At 43.1% G+C, this 19213-nt stretch overlaps 1 protein-coding gene across 3 annotated transcripts in view; it reads right to left on the reverse strand.

The window, feature by feature from the left end:
- ESPL1 (extra spindle pole bodies like 1, separase) overlaps positions 1–19213 on the reverse strand; it is a 370011-nt gene that overhangs the window by 13916 nt on the left and 336882 nt on the right. For all 3 annotated transcript variants that reach the window (XM_033938043.1, XM_033938045.1, XM_033938044.1), the window contains exons 27-29: positions 15749–15853; positions 8747–8862; positions 2025–2108 (exon numbers count right to left, since the gene is read on the reverse strand). In XM_033938043.1, coding sequence (XP_033793934.1) covers positions 2025–2108; positions 8747–8862; positions 15749–15853 — 305 coding nt within the window. The remainder of the gene's footprint in view (positions 1–2024; positions 2109–8746; positions 8863–15748; positions 15854–19213) is intronic.

The raw sequence follows: 19213 nt of genomic DNA on the forward strand, positions 1-19213 counted from the left end.
CCGGCGGTACAGAGGCATAGACCTGAGAGGGATGAGAGCGTTTAAGAGAGGACTCGACCAGTAGGGATTGGTGAGAGAGTTGAGGGCCTTCGAACCCTTTATGGTGCACGATGCGGTATCGAGCATCGAGTTTGCTGGGAATCGCCGGTATGGAGTACGGTGTTTCGAAACACTGCATGAAGGTCTGATCCAGCAATTTATGCAGAGGGAGCCGAAGCGACTCCGTTGGAGGGTTAGGTAAATGCATGGTGTCCAGATACTCTTTGGAGTATCGGGAGCCCGTGTCAAGGGTCACATCCAGATCATCCGCCATTTGTCGGAGGAATGATGAGAAAGACAATTGATCCGCCAGCGTCGGTTTGTGAGACGGGCTGGAGGAGGAAGAGGCCTCCGGGTCCATGGACATCGGGGAATGGCAAGGAGAGTCGGGTACGGGTGTTTCCTCGTACTCCGGTCCCTCCGGTGGGGATACCTCGGATGAGGGGTATCCCATACGTTGCAGTTTTTTCTGCGGTGACACCTCCGAATGGCGTGAAGAGTGCCAGGATGAGTGTCTGGATCGATGTCTCTCTCGGTGGCGGGACGGAGATCGGGATCGTCTGTGCATCGCATGGTCTCCCGAGCCCCCAAGTGATGGATGGGGCTGGAAGCGGTGGATCGTAACAGGGGTTGCGATGCAGGTTCTTGCGATGCTACCCAAGTCTGGTAAGGAGTGCAGAAGAACTCTTCCTGACTATGCCCAGGGCTTTGATTATCGATCGAAGGTCTGGTCCCATGTTGGCGCGGAGGCGTAATGGGCTCTAATGGCGGCATATTAGTAAGCGAGGCTTGCCGCGTGGGCATCGCCGCCCTCCCCCGTTCGTCCTCGTCGGTTGTCGAGGTCGAACGGTGTGGGGGAGGGGGAGGGGGCGGACCGCCCCTTTGGACCGGTACCGGGAGGTCACCCTGTATGGCAGCGATGAGCCCGGGTCCGATGGTCTGCATGAGCTCAACGAATTGAGCTTCCAGCATGGACCGTAGCGAAGCCAATAAGGAGGGATCCGCACCGAAAGGGGGTCCTCCTGCATGGACATCGCGTTCCTTCGAGGTCGAGTGCTTCTGCTTGGTAGCTTTCGGCACTTTGATGACCACTGGTGGTACTGTGGAAGGAAGAGGTACCTGAACCGAGGAGACCGGGGCAGGCACCGACGTCGAGCTCGTGGATGGTGTCGGGATGAACGATGCCGGTTTCACCACACTCGATGCAGGAGGGGTCGATACCGGTTTCGCACGAACCGGGGAGGTATCAGATGAAGTGGAAGCTGAAGGATCCTTAGCTGCGTCCATCTTGAACATCGACTCCCACAGTAGGCAACGCCGTTTGAATGAGCGTGCCTTAAGGGTAGAGCAAGGCCTGCACGATTTCGGAATGTGGTCAGGACCAAGACACTGCAAACAGCGTCGGTGCGGGTCCGTGAGTGAAATCGCGCGTTGGCACTTGCTGCACTTTTTAAACCCGGTGATTGGCCGGGACATAGGCCGGAAAATCTCCGCCGCGAGGTCGAAGCCAGTAGGCCTGAGCCACGTGGCCGGCCCGTTCGACCCGCCGGAGGAAATAATCTTTTTTTTTTTTTTTTTTACTGAAAAAGAAATGTTACTACAATTAAAATTAAAAGAAGCGAAAAACGCGGACAAGGAAGGCAAATTTAACTGAATTCAGCTAGCGCATGATGAAGTTGAACTTCTCAGCTCCGCGGAAAGAAAAGAACTGAGGAGACACGCCCGGCTCTCCGGGCGGGAAGGCACCGGCGCATGCGCGGTGCGGGCATCTCGAAACTTCTAAGTTTCTACAAGCAACACGTGCTTGTGAGACGTCCGTATCGGGCTCTGTCTGATGACATCACCCACTAGTGAGAATACCTGCCTGCTTGTCCTGGGATAATACTAGTATATATATAAATGGTGAAAAACAGATCTCATTTAAGATTCGCCCCACATACAATTTTATTCCATTTACTTATTATTAGGAGTAGGGCAATACTTACATGTATAGGTCATGCTCCGAGAGTGCAGATTGGACCTGGTGTGGTGTTGGAGCTTTTCCAATAACACCTTTCCATCCAGGCTCACTGTAAATGTTACAGAACAAATTCAGATATGTCACATACCTGGCTTAATGGGTTAATGCAAAGTAATCTCAGCACTAGATTATAGACCTTGTAGCTCAACACACCTAGTCTGAGGCTTCACATATCAAAACCAGGGAAGAAAAACAGCACAATTTCTTTTGGGGGTGGGGGAAGAGAAGGTTAGAATAGAGTTCTAAGAATTAAGTGAACTGATCCACTTTCTTGTCAGCTCCCTAAATCTGAAGTTTCTCATTCTGAGCTGCTAAGTTCAAACACTACCAAACATTCACATTATAGGATAAGTGATTCAATAGAACAGAAAAGTAGGGGTGAGCGACCTTGAAAAAGACCTGGGAGTGATGGTAGACAAACATTGAAGGTGTCGGCGCAGTGTGCTACGGCCTCAAGGAAAGCAAACAGAATGTTGGGTATCATTAAGAAGGGTATCACGACCAGGACAAAGGAAGTCATCCTGCCACTGTATCGTGCTATGGTGCACCCGCACCTGGAGTACTGTGTTCAGTTCTGGTCGTCGTACCTCAAGAAGGACATGGAGGTACTTGAGAGGGTCCAGAGAAGAGCAACTAAGCTAATAAAGGGCATGGAGGACCTCTCATATACTGACAGACTGAAAAAGCTAGGGCTTTTCTCCCTGGGAAAGCGGAGACTTAGAGGAGACATGATAGAAACCTTCAAGATCATGAAGGGCATAGAAAAAATAGACAGGGACAGATTTTTCAAATTAAGGGGATCAATAAGTACAAGGGGGCACTCAGAGAAATTGAAAGGGGAGAGGTTTAGAACAAACGCCAGGAAGTTCTTTTTCACACAGAGGGTGGTGAATACATGGAACGCGCTACCAGAGGATGTGATAAACAGGAGCACGCTACAGGGATTCAAAGAAGCTTTGGATAGGTACTTGGAACATAAAGGGATTGAGGGGTACAAATAAGAGTAGAGGTAGATTATAGGGATGGGATTAGAGGTAAGTTACAAAATTAATCAGGGACCACTGTTCAGGCACTAGGCCTGATGGGCCGCCACGGGAGCGGACCGCTGAGCAAGATGGACCTCTGGTCTGACTCAGCGGGGGCAACTTCTTATGTTCTTATGTTCATTAAGCAACCAGATATCAACTCCAACAATTTTAAAACAAGTTTAAATTTCCATGTTAAGCAGAACTGCCACATGCTACCAGTCTTCAACAACTATAAATTGCATAGTTTCAGAGCAAAGAGCTCTATTATAAGGACTGGCATTAAAGTCCTTGACCTGGTGCTATTCAATACAGAATTTGTCTAAGACTGCAACAGACTTGTCATTCAAGATGAAAATTGCTATATTCTGCAATATTATGGGTCAGCCTTGAGGGCTGAGGAGTGAACTTGCTGGTATGAGATGAGTGTCCTATGAACAGAGAAACAATATAAATGTTCCTAACAAAATCATGTTAAGAATAGCCTTACTGGATCAGACCAATGGTCCATCTAGCCCGGTATCTCAACCCAGTCCTGGTGACACACACACCAATCAGATTTCCAGAATATCCATAGTGAATGGAGTCTATGCATGCAAATCTCTTATCCAGACACATTCTCAGGATACTATAGTGAATGTACATATGTCCCCAGGATTGGGTTAACTATTGGTCTACACAAAGAGCAATACAAAAGATTAAGAACTCTTACCTTTCATTTTTAAATATTTACTATGTGATAAATCCCTAATAAAAGGAGACTGTGATGAGGGAAGGGATCTCACAGACCAAGCCAATGATTTTTGAAATTACACACATGGAAAGAGGTAATCTACATTGCTTATGTGCTTGCCTACAATTTCATCTGGTGTGCAAACCAATAAAATTAAAATAAAATTTTGGTGATGACACTTATTTTTTACTGCTACAATAAAATCAACGAACATTTTCTTCATAAGTCCTTGGGACAGGTTTAAATAATTTGGCATTCTGAGTCTCTCAGCTAAATGGATGATCTAGTCACATCTCTTCCCCAGCATGGACTAGATCACCTCAGCCATTAATACATTAAACACTAGGGGCCAACAATGCCTTATGCCATAAATGCAACCTAGAAATACAGCTGGAAAGCAATAAGCAAAGTGCTGGATTTGCAAGCCTTAATGTTTAAAAGCAGACAGATACTGCTGCTACTAGAGAGACTTTGTTCAGTGAGTTCTATGAATGGGACACAGCCATACCAGACTAAGAATGTCATAATGCTTCTGTATCACTCCATGGTGTGACCTCACCTAGAGTACTGCATTCAGTTCTGGTCTCCTTATCTCAAGATATGGCGGCACTGGGAAAGGTTCAAAGAAGAGCAACTAAGATGATAAAGGGGATGGAACTCCTCTCATATGAGGAAAGGCTAAAAAGATTAGGGCTCTCCAGCTTGGAAAAGAGACAGCTGAGAGGATATATGATTGAGGTCTAAAAAATCCTGAGTGGAGTAGAACAGTGGATCAATTTTTCACTCTGTCAAAAATTACATAGACTAGGAGACACTTGTTGAAGTTACAGGGAAATACTTCTAAAACCAATCGGAGGAAATTTTTTTTCACTCAGAACATAGTTAAGCTGTGGAACGCATTGCCAGAGTTTGTGGTAGAGTTGATAGCATAGCTGGTTTTAAGAAAGGTTTGGACAATTTCCTGGAGGAAAAGTCCACAATCTATTATTGAGACAGACACATGGGAGAAGCCACTGCTTGCCCTGGATCGGTAGCATGGAGTGTTGCTACTCTAGGTTTTGGCCAGGTACTGGTGACCTGAATTGGCCACCACGAGGACAGACTACTGGATTAGATGGACCATTGGTTTGACCAAGTAAGGCTATTCTTATGAATAGATATGACAAACAAGGTGGAGTAGCCATCAAGTATTTGGAAAAAAAAAGTATAATGCAGGGAGTTTAGAGAAAAGGAGAAAGCAATATGAATCATCTTAAGTGGAGGTCTGTAAACTATCTTCTAACAAAGAAACTGGACAAAGATCTAGTCATGGATATCCAAAAGTTAGGAATGAAAAGGGAAGTGCTGTTGCTGGGAGATCTAAACCTGTTAGATGTGAAATGTCGCATTTGCAGAATTAGAAAGTAGAGAGATGATATAGATATCTTTCAACATACTTTGCTTAGAGAAATGGCTATGTCCCCAAAAGAGAAGCAGCAAAGCTTGATTAGTACTAGAGAATGACATGGTGGCAGTTACCCGCAGAAACAGTGGGGGGGGGGGGGAAGTGCTCACTGCAGGCACAAGGACATGGCCTTATCCCCACAGTTAAGGGAGGGAAGGTGCGCGGCCCCTTACCTCCCTACGGCCAAATCTATCTCCCTCCCTCCCCCCCTTACCTTCACGGCGATTTCATATAAAACTTATTGAAGCTGCCCACACACATGCGACTGCAGGCAGGCTTTGCCGGCTTTAGTAAGTTTTTTATGAAGGCGTTGTGAAGGTAAGGGGGAGGGAGGGAGATAGATTTGGCCGTAGGTAGGGCGATGTCCGCGCGCCTTCCCTCCATTAAGTTTCAATTCTTTACTAATGCACCACGAAGGTAAGGGGGAGGGAGGGAGATTCTCAGGCCGCTGAAGGGCAGTGAAGTGGCGAGAGGGCAGGGTGAATGCTGCAGGAACGGGGCGGTGAAGGGGATGGTGGTCCAGTGACAGGGCAGTGACGGGGACAGATTTTTTCCCCGTGCCATTCTCTAATTAGTACTTCTAAATGTATAAAGTGTGTTCCATGCCCAGGTGGTCCCTGCTGCTTTGATTAGAATCACAAATTCCATCCCTTCCCTGCCTGAGATATTGTTTTGCTAAAAGATTGTGCAAAACAAATCTTATTTCTTTGACTGGGTCACCAGAGAACTAACTGAGGACATGCAATTGATATGATGTACTTGGATTTCAGCAAAGCCTTTCATATAGTTCTTCAAAGCAAACTCATGAATAAGTTGAAAATCCTGGCGATGCATCTCAGGATTGGATGAAAAACTGAATTGGATTAAAAAACTGGTCGCCTAGCAAAGGGCTGTGGTAAATTGAATCCATTTGGAGAACACCCTTTCCATTTTATAAATATGGCATACTGAATTCCACCAAAAAGTATAATTTAGTTTAGTATAATCTTTCCAATTTCCTGTAATCTGCTGAATGGCAACCCCTGTTAATATTAATAAAAGTTTATTATTATTCGCTGAAATTTGGCTTTTAAATCTCATTGATGTACCAAATAATACAGTATCATATGAAAGGCCAACATTATTTTCTAACAAAGAATTAATTTGGGGCCAAACTAACTTCCAAAAGGTATTTATATAGGGACAGAAAAATATCAAATAATCTAATGTCCCAGCTTCTAAACCACAATGCCAGCATCTATTGGACCTTGAACTATCCAACTTCTGTAAACGAACTGGGGTCCATAAAGCTCTATGCAACAAAAAAAACACAAAAAAAAAAACAAGTCTTGTCTCATAGATGCTGCCCTTGTAGTTTTTATTCTCCAAGACCAAAAACGTGGCCATTGAGAGGCAGAAATTCGGTGCCCAAGCTCAATGCTCCAAATATCCCTAAGAACAGTTTTTTGTTTTTTATTCAAATATCCATATAACAATTTATATCACTGTGCGGCTTGGTGGCCCAAGAAATCCGCCTGAAAGCACAGGAATTTCAAACTATACTGAGAATTAAGAACTTTCCATTCAGGGAACCCTTCAGGGAATACTTTTTGGTGGAATTCAGTATGCCATATTTATAAAATGGAAAGGGTGCTTGCTATACAACAAGGTAATTATAATAAGTTTAAAAAGATTTGGGGGCCATTGATTATTTATTCTAATGATCAGACATCTTAAACACCTCAGTATTGGAAAAGATAGAGGGAGGGTGGGAGTATGAATGATAATAATTGATAATTGTTAATTATTAGTATATGGGAGGGAGGGGTGGAATTCTTTTATATTTATGTATTTGGAAGATTACAAATAAGATTGTCAAGTGATTAATTAATATATTTCTGATGGATTATTGTATACTTGTTGTAATTTTTGAAAACGAATAAAGATTTATTAAAAAAAAAGAATCCATTTGGAGAAAAGGAGAGTGGTGGATTGCCTATCCTGCAGCAGATTAGTCAATATTTTCATGACTGGCATTGCTGAACATTATTTTTAGTATTTATATACTACTTTTAGCCTACTTAAGGTACTTAAGCATTTTTCCCTATCTGCCCCGATGGTTCACACTTCTAAATTAGAAGGAAAAGTTTGTCTTTTTGGAGATGGCACAAAGATTTTCTTTTTTAAAAAAAAAATTATTTATTCATTTTTCCATCTTACATCAAGTACACAATAATATATCGGTTAAAAACTTGAATACATCACTTGAATTTCCTTATAATAACATCATATATACATAAATTTATACCCCCCCACCCAACCTTCACAAAGATTTTCAGAGGACACCCTTAAGAGAGAGGGGCATGTGCAGGGATTGCTAAAAATTAACCTACAAAAATTAGAATGGCTTAAGTTTTAATATGAAGCATGTGAACAAATTACTTGGGTTATAGAAATCCTAACCAGCTATGCAATAGGGTGCAGTTTCGGAGGCTGTATCTCACTAAGGATATACAGACTTGACATGACTCAGAGGAAAGTGATTAGAATGGTATAAGGTCTGTGCTAAAAGATGGGTTTGAAGACCTAAATTTATATATACCCTAGAAAAGTGTTTCTCAGCTCAGTCCTGGAGTACCCCCTTGCCAGTTAGGTTTTCAGGATATCCACAATGAATATGCATGAAAGAAATTTGCATATAATGGAGGCGGTATATGCAAATCAAGTTTATGCATATTTATTGTGGATATCCTGAAAATCTGTCTGGACAGAGTTGAGAAACACTGCTCTAGAGCAGATGTTCTTAACCCAGTTCTCAGGATACATCTAGCCAGCCAGGTTTCCAGGATACCCAAAATGAATATGCATAAAATAGATTTGCATACAATGGCAGTACTACATGCATCTTTATCTCAAGTGCATTCATTATAGATATCCTAAAATCTGACTAAGTGTGTCCTCAGGACTGGGTTGAGAACCCCTGCCTTAGAGGAAAGGGGAGATATGAAATGTTTGGTTCTATAGTTTTCATATGTTTAAGTACTTGAAAGGGATTAAACAAACCTTTTTTCAGACAAGAAAAAAACTGAAGAGAAGAAAACAGGAAGTATTTCTTCACAGAAAGGGTGGTGGATCACTGGAACAAACTTCCGGTGCAGGTGATCAGGGCCACCAGCATGCTCGACTTTAAGAATAAATGGGACATCCACGTGGGATCCCTGCGAGGGTCGAGTTAAGGAGCTGGGTCATTAGCACTCAGACTTAATGGGGTGGGTCAGTAGAGTGGGCAGACTTGGTGGGCTGTAGCCCTTTTCTGCTGTCATCTTTCTATGTTTCTATGAAGTGTGGTGGATGCTTGGAATGCCCACCTGGTAGAGGCAATAGGGACAAAATCATGATGGAATTTTTAAAAAGGCATGGGATAAACATTATTTAGCAAGAAGGATAGAGCATTTATACTCAAAGGAAATACACACTTCAAGAGAAAAGATGAGCAATATACAAACCTCTGGAACCAATCACGAAGGCGTTCCTCTGTCCCAGGGAGGTTGGCATGAGGATTCAAGATGTAGAAGGTGTTGCTAGCATTCACTCCCCGTGCGAGGATGGACTGCAGCTGATACTATAAAGAAAACATACTGGTCAGCAGGAAAACTTCAGACCACAATCTCCCCATTTTGTGACTTATGATGCAACTTCCTCTCTTCAAAAAGACAGGAGATTGCATCATAAGGAGGGGCCCAGCAGAGGGAAAGCCGTGAGCACCGTCGAGCAGGTGTGTGTAGAGATTGGCTCACTCTTCAAGGTGTGCACCAACAGCAGGGAGGGAGAGGGGGCCAGCAGGCTGGACCCGCAAGGGAGAGGGGGGTCGGACCCACTGGGGGGAGGAGTTGGAATATTGGCCTCAAGGAAGAAAGGGAGGGAATGCAAGGCAAAACAGATACTGGGGCAGGAGGAAGGGCTGGTTCAGGAGAAAAGGGTACAGGAGGGGGGCCAGTCCTGAGGTAAGAGGGGAGGATCAAAAATATGTAAATGAAGCTTTCTACAAGAGATCTTGCAAGATGGGATTGACTACCCACTTGTCCAGGAATAGAGTGGAATTGTACAAGAACAGGTATTAATAGAGAGGGGTAGGTTATGGCGAGAGTGCCCTATCACGAGGCAGTGATATAGAAGATGGTTTGGGATTGGCTACTAAATTGTGCAGGAGGATAGGAGGTTGTAGTAGTGAGTATTCCAGCTCCAATGGCAGGCTGGCTTGCCCAGAAGTAATGCTGTAACCTCAGGAATCTAAATGTTTACCTAGTTTCTGGAGGTCAATTCTGTTCTTGAGAAGTGTTTCAGGAGGGATTTGTATTAGAGGGGTTTCTGCTGCTTTTGTTTTTTTTTGTTTCACCATATAGCTACCAATTTTCAGCTATGATTTTGTATATAAGAAAGGGGAGCATCCTTTGCTCAATACGAGTTCACCGGTTTGCGAGTGTTTTGCAAGACGAGCAAAACATTTGCAAAATCGGCGCCTCGTAAACCAAGCGTGCCTCGATTTAAGAGCCCCCCCCCCCCCACGATCCGCCGCGATCCGGCATCCCCCAGGCACCCATCCACCCACCCGATCACATTTGGCACCGGCACCTACGCACAGGACATGTGGGTGCGGGTGCCCGAAGATCTGCTTCTTCTTTGTGCTGGGCCTTGAGCATCTGCGCATGCTCAAGGCCCAGTTCAAGGCCATCAGTTCTAGCTAGGCTGGAAATAAAAATCTACTATTGGACCAAAACCTCTGAACAAGTGCCTCTTATTTGTATGCTCTTGTACTGGCTCATGGATATTAGGCTACAATGATGCACATCTCCTTACGAGAGGCATAGAGGGATATGGGTGACTAAAACTACATCAGGTGTATACCTGACTGGGCCTCCGCGTGTGCGGATCGCCGGACTCGATGGACCATGGGTCTGATCCGGAGATGGCAGTTCTTATGTTCTTATGATTCAGTGAACAATCATGGTCAGAGGGCTCATCATAATCAGTTGGTGGGGAAGAAGATTAAAAAGAGGATAAGCACTGTAAAAATGCTAGAGCAAGCATGGTCCCTTTTAAAGGACACAGTCACCGAGGCGCAAAATCTCTATGTACCGCATATCAACAAGGGATCCAAGAGGAAAAAGAACAAGGAACTGGCGTGGCTCACTGTAGCGGTGAAGGAAACGATCAGAGACAAGAAGACTTCTTTTAAGGAATGGAAAAGGTCAAAAACGGACGAAAACTGGAAAAAGCAAAAAACAGCATCAAAGCAGGTGCCATAAGGCGGTAAGAGGGGCCAAAAGAGACTATGAGGAAAAAATAGCCAAGGAGGCGAGAAATTTCAAGCCATTCTTTTGATTTATCAAGGAGAAACGACCCGCGAAGGAAGCGATGGGGCCGCTGAATGACCATGGAATAAGAACATAAGAAATTGCCTCCGCTGAGGCAGACCAGAGGTCCATCTCGCCCAGCTGTCCGCTCTCGCGGCGGCCCATCAGGCCCACTGCCTGAACAGTGGTCTCTGACTAATTTTACAAATTACCTCTAATCCTATCCCTATAACCTTACCTCTACTCTTATCTGTACCCCTCAATCTCTTTGTCCTCCAGGTACCTGTCCAGACCTTCTTTGAAGCCCTGTAGCGTGCTTCTGCTTATCACATCCTCCAGTAGCGTGTTCCATGTATCCACCACCCTCTGGGTGAAAAAGAACTTCCTGGCATTTGTTCTAAACCTTCCCCTCTCAATTTCTCTGAGTGCCCCCTTGTACTTGTGGTTCCCCATAGTTTGAAAAATCTGTCCCCGTCTACTTTTTCTATGCCCTTCATGATCTTGAAGGTTTCTATCATGTCTCCTCTAAGTCGTTGCTTTTCCAGCGAGAAAAGCCCCAGCTTTTTCAGTCTGTTAGTATACGAGAGGTCCCCCATACCCTTTATTAGCTTAGTTGCTCTTCTCTGGACTCTCTCAAGTACCGCCATGTCCCGGCGACCAGGGAATACTAAAGAAGGACAAAGCCATCGCCGACAAACTGAACACTTTTTTTGTGTCTGTGTTTACCGAAGAGGATATACAAAACATACCAGAAGCTGACAGGCTATATGCAGGAAATGAAGACGGGAAACTGACAGAGTTGGCGGTCAGTCTAGAAGAGATATGCAGGCAGATTGATGGGCTTAAAAACAACAAATCCCCGGGACCGGATGGCATCCATCTGAGGATAATCAAGGAACTAAAAGGGGTTAGAGCTGAACTGCTCCAACTAATAGCCAATCTGTCAATCAAATCAGGAAGGATTCCGGAAGACTGGAAAGTGGCGAATGTTACTCTGATCTTCAAGAAAGTTTTGAGGGAAGATCCGGGAAACTACAGACTGGTGAGTCTGACTTCGGTACTGGGAAAGATGGTAGAGGCGCTGATAAAGGACCGCATCATTGATCACCTTGATGGTCACAATCTGTGAGGACTAGCCAGCATGGCTTCAGCAAAGGAAGATCTTGCTTGACGAATTTACTGCAATTCTTCGAGGGAGTAAGCAGGCAGATAGACAAGGGTGACCCAGTCGACATTATATATCTGGATTTCAGAAGGTGTTTGACAAAGTCCCGCATGAACGACTACTTTGAAAAATTGCGACACATGGAATCGAGGGTGAAATACTCACTTAGATTAAAAACTGGTTAGCTGATAGGAAACAGAGAGTGGGGGTAAATGGACAATACTCAGACTGAAAAGAGTCACGAGTGTAATGCCTCAGGGTTCGGTGCTTGGACCCGTGCTCTCCAACATATTTATAAACAACTTGGAAATTGGTACGACAAGCGAGGTGATTAAATTTGCAGACGATACAAAGTTATTCAGAGTAGTGAAGACACAGAAGGATTGCGAAGACCTGCAACATGACAAACACACTTGAGAAATGGTCTGCGACATGGCAAATGAAGTTTAACGTGGATAAGTGTAAGGATGCATGTCGGTAACAAAAATCTTATACACGAATACAGGATGTCCGGTGCAGTACTTAGAGAGACCTCCCAGGAAAGATACTTGGGAGTACTGGTAGACAAGTCAATGACACCGTCCACGCAATATGTGGCAGCGGCAAAAAGGGCGAACAGAATGCTAGGAATGATTAATAAGGGTATCACAAACAGATCGGAGAAGGTTATCATGCCGCTGTACTGGGCCATGGTACGCCCCCCCCTACCTGGCATTGGTCGCCGTACATGAAGAAGGACATAGTACTACTCGAAAGGGTTCAGAGAAGAGTGACTAAAATGGTTAAAGGGCTGGAGGAGTTGCTGTACAGTGAGAGATTAGAGAAACTGGGCCTCTTCTCTCTTGAAAAGAGGAGACAGAGGGGATATGATCGAAACATTCAAGATGATGAATGGAAGTAGATAAAGACAGGTTGTTCACCTGCTCCAAGGTAGAGAGAACGAGAGGGAACTCTCTAAAGTTAAAAGGGGATAGATTCCGTACAAATGTAAGGAAGCTCTTCTTCACCCAGAGAGTGATAGAAACCTGGAATGCTCTTCCGGAGGCTATTGTAGGAGAAAACACCCTCCAAGGATTCAAGACAAAGTTAGACAAGTTCCACTGAACCAGAACGTACGCAGGTAAGGCTAGACTCAGTTAGGGCACTAGTCTTTGACCTAAGGTCCGCCGCGGGAGCGGACTGCTGGGCACGATGGACCACTGGCCTGACTCAGCAGTGGAAATTCTTATCAATTGGCCCCTTTGGGTCGAGTAATTTCTCCTCTAAAATAACGGTCATTAAATATGTCAGCAATTCCTGGATTGAGATTAGATATGAAGGACCATATAAAATAATAAATGTAGTACTGTAATGTGTTTTCTGGTTTGAATTGGCATTTTCTTTACATAGGCTGTATCCATAATTAAGTATGCCGACAAACTTATGAGCGAATTTATGTTTTGACAATCTATGCGCTAAACCCAACTATGCCAGCACTGGAGTTTAAAATATCAAAACCCTTCCTCCTCTGTTAAGTTTATCCATCCTACTAATGGAGTGTTATTTGTATAAAAGTTGAAGACTGATGGGTTTATAACATTGAGGTCTGAGTATTTGAGAAATCCATGAATGTCTCCATGTAAATTCAAAAATTCATGAATTATTGCTTGCATAAATTTAAGCTTTATTTCTTTGCATTTCACTTTTTCCCATAGTTATTGCCTATAGCTCTGTGTGTTCAAATATCTCTTATTTTAGTCAATGCTATAGAAATGCCACTTATAAATCTGAACAAACAAGGAAGAAATCCAGCAAAGGCTGCAGTGAAATAAAACAGATGAGAAAACAAGAAAACAAAAACTGCAGACAGAATGCACAAGATGCAGGCTATATTGTTTATTGTATCAAATATAAATGCGGTTAATATTACCACCCTTTGAAACAAACTTAAGGACCCAATACGATCCGTGTTTCAGTAAACATGCCTTCCCCCGTTTTGCTTTGTTTGCAAGTTTCTGCTGAATGTGTCGGTACGCGATCAACTCTATATTTATACAGGCTTATGTTTATTATCAATTCAAATTGCGGTTTATTTCAAACCTTACTAATCCTGGACCCCTAAGGAAGGCGTGTTTGCCAAAACACAGACCGTGTCGGGTCCTTAGGTTTGTTTCAAAGGGTGGTAATATTAACCGCATTTATATTTGATACAATAAACTTAGCCTGCATCTTGTACTTATAAATCTGAACCACATTCCAGTTTTACTTCTAGCTCAAAAGGCTTCTGATGGGCAAAAATTTAAGTTTCAATAATGTTTTTTATTTAGGAGTCACAAATACATATGCAAATTTCTGCAGTTCAATGTGTATGGAAATGCTTTTAATACAGAGAATGGTGAAGTTTCTGGAATCCTGTGAATTACAGGACCAAAGGCAATATGGATTCATTAGAGGTAGGCATGGTCAGACAAATCTGATCAATTTCTTTGATTGAGTGACCAGAGAATTGGATAAAGGGAGTGTGCTAGATATGGTGTATTTAGATTTTAGCAAAGTCTGACAGTGTTCCACACAGGTGTCTAATAAATAAACGGAGTGCCCTTGGGATGGACTGGGTCAAGAACTGGTTTTGAGTGGAAGGTGACAGAGGGCACTGATCAATGGAGATCGCTCTGAGTAAAGGGATGTTACCAGTGGAGTGTCTCAAGGTTCTGTTCTTTTTAACATTTTTATAAATTATTTGTTATGAAGGGAAGGAATAATTTATATTATATTATATATATTATTTAATATTAGTATGGTGGGAGGGAAGGGGATACATTTTATTTAATTAAAAAGTTTCAAGTGATGTATTAGTTAAATTGTTGTTATTTTCTGTGCACTTGATGTAAAACATAAAATGAATAAAGAATTAAAAAACAAACAAACCCCAAACATTTTTATAAACAATATTGCTGAAGGGCTGTCGGGCAAGATTTGCCTTGATGATACCAAAATCTTCAATAGAGTAGACACTCAGGATGGTGTGAACATGAAGAAAGACCTGGCAAAGCTTGAAGAATGGTCTGAAATTTGGCAGCTAAAATTTAATGCTAAGAAATGCAAGGTCATGCATATGGGCTGCAAAAACCTGAGAGAACAGTACAGTTTAAGGGGTGAAGAAACTATATACACAACAGAAGAGCGGGACTTGGGTGTGATATTATGCGATGATCTTAAGGTGGCCAAATAGGTTGAAAAAGTGACGGCAAAAGCTAGAAGGATGCTAGGGTGCATAGGGAGAAGTATGGCCAATAGGAAAAAGGAGTATTGATGCCCCTGTATATAAGACTTTGGTGAGACCTCATTTAGAATATTGTGTACAATTTTGGAGGCCGCACCTTCAAAAAGATATAAAAAGGATGGAGTGGGTCCAGAAGAAGGCTACTAAAATGGTAGGCTCTTTGGCAAAATGGTGTAGTCTTTGTCATAAGGCGTTGGGGACAGACTTAAAGATCTCAATCTATACTTTGGATGAAAGGAGGGAGGGAGGAGATATGATAGATACGTTTAAAATACCTACGTGATGTAAAACGCCTTAGTCGAGTCTCTTTTGTTTGAAAGGAAGCTCTGGAATGAGAGGGCATAGGATGAAGTTAAGAGGTAAGAGGCTCAGGAGTAATCTAAGGAAGTATTTTTTTTACAGAAGAGTGTTAGATGCATGGTAGTTTCCTGGAAGAAATGGTAGAGAAAGAGACTGAATTCAAGAAGGTGTGGGATAGGCATGTGGGATCTCTCAGAGAAAGAGATAATGGTTACTGCGGATAGGCAGACTGGATGGTCCATTTGGCCTTTATCTGCCATCATGTGTCTGTGTTTCTAATATCAACCCCTCCCAACAACTAGTTACATCCACAACTAGCTCAGTAAGATCAAGATACAGTCTGTTCTTCCCTTACTATTAGTAATAGTCTGCTTCAACCAAACCATGAGCAGAGCTGATAAGACATAAGAACAGAACATTCTCTCACCTTTCTTATAAGCACAGAGCTTAGCAGGAACTGAAGACACAGCATTCTTGTCACGGGCCTGGAGACCAGACAGGGCATGTTTTCCCATGGCAGCTTCTGGAGATGCTGTTTAAAGAATAGGTATGCATATATTGATTTATTTGTTAATCTTTTGATTTTATTATGTATGTATGTATTATTGCAACCTGTTTATATCCATTGGATAGCACATACTCATATATATATGTGTTAAGGCACATGTGTCAAGTTCTGCCTAAGCTAGGGATAGGGCCAGTCATATAAAGCTGATAAGTGGTGATGGAGTATCTTTCTTTTTTTTTCTTTACTGCAAATAAAGCAGTACACAGTTTACAATGCACAGAGATGTAAATATTTAAGGATTCATATATAAAATCACCCTACTGCATCCAAATAGCACCTTGGCAAAAACCACCACACAGTGCTGTGGTCAACATGGTAGATAATGTAATGTAATGTAATGTAATTTATTTCTTATATACCGCTACGGACTGATGGTCTAGAGGACATCTTTGTCAAAATCCAATACAAATTAGTGACTATTTTTCAATGGAAGATTAGGTTTTCACCTCCGATAATCTTCTATTAGTCCCTGGAGCAGTGGCATAGTAAGGAGGGGCTGAAGGGGGATGGTGGGGTGCCAGCACCCCTCCTCCTCTCTGCCCCCTGCCTCTTCCAATTCATCCCCTTCCCCCATGACTCTAGTTGAAGTTATTGCTCACGGCAGTCAACATGCTCCTCGCAACCCCGTCGGCTCTCCTGCTGACGTCACCTGTTGGTGCTGCACATAGGAACTGATAACAGGGAGATCTGACGGGGTTGCAAGGAGCAGGTGGTTGACTGCCAGAGAAAGGGGGGGGAGGAGGGCGTGCACATGGCAGCGGGGATCGGGGAAGGGGGGTGGAGTTGAGGGTGGAGGAAGGGCACCACTGCCCTGGAGGATTAAGTACGATAGGTGTTCAATCCCTTCCCGCAATCCAGGTGTTGCAGAAATCCAAACACTTTTCTGAGTCATGTGCTCCTCATACCTTAGAGCAGTGATTCCCAACCCTGTCCTGGAGGAACACCAGGCCAATCGGGTTTTCAGGCTAGCCCTAATGAATATGCATGAAAGAGATTTGCATATGATGGAAGTGATAGGCATGCAAATTTGCTTCATGCATATTCATTAGGGCTGGCCTGAAAACCCAATTGGCCTGGTGTTCCTCCAGGACAGGGTTGGGAACCACTGCCTTAGAGAGTTAGAGCTCCCTACAGTTCAGTCCCAAAGCCAAGCAACATACTGGAACAAATCCATGACAAAAGGGGGCACGGGGGAACCTTCCCGGTAACTAACATTTTCTGTTCTGGGCTGCTTTGCAAAACATGAAAACAAGTAATAAACAGGTAAAAGGCAACACAGAAAAACTAACCTGCTGTATGCAACAAGCACCCACAAGAAGCAGCCATTGGTAATATACATACTCGCACAAGAGCGAACTCCCCACAGAACCTATCTACTGGTTGGAAGATCCTGAAGCCTGTAAGGAGAACAACAGAGGCCAAACAAAACAGGCGATTCAGAACTGAGCTTACCCAGAGAGGGTGGGCTGTACTGAAACCTCCAGGGACTAACAGAAAGATGATTATTGAAGGTGAAAGCCTAATCTTCCATTCTGTTACACCCCTTCCAGATTCAGTGTGTTAGGTGATGTATCAAAGCAATGGCAGCATTTAGAAAGGGACAGAAGAGCCTGTCTGCAACACTGGGTCCCAAAAGCGGCAGAGTGAGCCACCAACATCCACCCAGAAAACTAAAGGCATGAAGAGAGGACTTAGTAGCCACCCTTCAAATTTCATCTGGATGAATTGCGTGAAACTCTGCCCATGAAGCAACACTTCTAGATGAGTGGGCCTTAACAGAAACTGGCTGCTCCTCGCCACGGGCAATATAAGTTGCAAAAATGGCCATATGAAATTCAATGGGCGATCAAGTTCTTAGACATCAACCTACCACACTGAGGCAGAGTCGAGACAAACAGGTGATCAGACAGCCGAAAATCATTAGTGCTCTCCAAATAATGGAGAAAGACTCTCGACGTCCAATTTTTGTAAATTCTGATCCCTTCTCTCCAAGCCTGTGGAATCAAACGCAGGCAAACGAACTTCCTGGTTGACATGGAAAGCGGAAACCACCTTCGGTAGGCAGAAAGGGTTCTTTACACGAAAAAGCTTTAAGCTCTGAAATACACCGTGCTGAGATAATGGCTCGAATGGGGCTTCCACAAGGCCCTGAAGAATGATAAGATTCCACAAAGGGAAAGGATAATGCAAGGGAGGCTGAAAACGAAGTGCCCTCCTTAGACACCTGGTAACATCTGGATGAGCAGTAAGCGAACTAGAACCCCTGCTTGCCTGAACTTTAAGGAAGGCCATCGTCAAACCCATATCTAATGCCGCCAGAAGGCTAGCCCTTTCCTCCGACAGAGGACCACTATAAAGGGGTTTCATGGCACTCAAGTCATCATAAAAAATGAACTTTAAGCAAAAGAAAAAGATGCAGAGCAGAACAGAAGACTTTTGCACAGATTGCTTGCAGAAATTGAAACAGTAGTGGACTCTAACTATCTCTCTAAGGTAGGAGGAACATATGCTCAAGTGTTTGGATTTCTGCAATGCCTGGATTGTGGAAAGGGATTGAACATCTAGCGTACTGAATCCAGAAGGGATGTAACAGAATTTAAAATTATTGAAATTTAACCAAAACAGAGTTACAATCTCCAGTAATACTGCTGAAAATTTACAACTTAAATGGCTCCCAAAATACCCTAAGGAGATGGGGCAAATCTACAGATTAATAAATAATGGACATCAGTATGAGCCCTTCATAAGTGAATGAACGTAAACCTCTGGCTCAGGCAATATCTCAAGAGGTGACCAGCACCAGACCGCAGTCTAAATGAGAATAGCCTCATACATCATATAGTCCATATGTGTCTAAGAATGCATACTGCATTCCACAGCCTCCCAAAGCTAAATAGACTTTTTTACACCAAGGAAAAGGGGTTAAATGGGCAACACATACATACTTTCCCTAAAAACACACCTTGTGAAAATTTTTTTTTCTAATAATGCAGCAATGAATATGATAAATATAATAAATACTATAAATATGTATATAAAAAATATATAATAAGTGTTTATGTGTAAAGTGCAGATGAGAGAAATAAATACATAAATACTTAATAAATAGTCATACAAAGTGCAAGGTGCTTCATAAAGTACAAAATGTGTGGCTGAAATAAGACATAAAGTGCAAATGCAAATGCAACCTATAGCACCATGAATGAATAAATACCTAATCAATAAATATCAAGGAAATACAAGGTGCAAGAAAATATATGGCAAGAATGAAACAAAGTGCAAATGCAGTCTATAGCACAATGAAAAACACTTATAAATGTAAAT

Source organism: Geotrypetes seraphini, chromosome 3 (genome assembly GCF_902459505.1).
Source record: "Geotrypetes seraphini chromosome 3, aGeoSer1.1, whole genome shotgun sequence".
Lineage (NCBI taxonomy): Eukaryota > Metazoa > Chordata > Amphibia > Gymnophiona > Dermophiidae > Geotrypetes > Geotrypetes seraphini.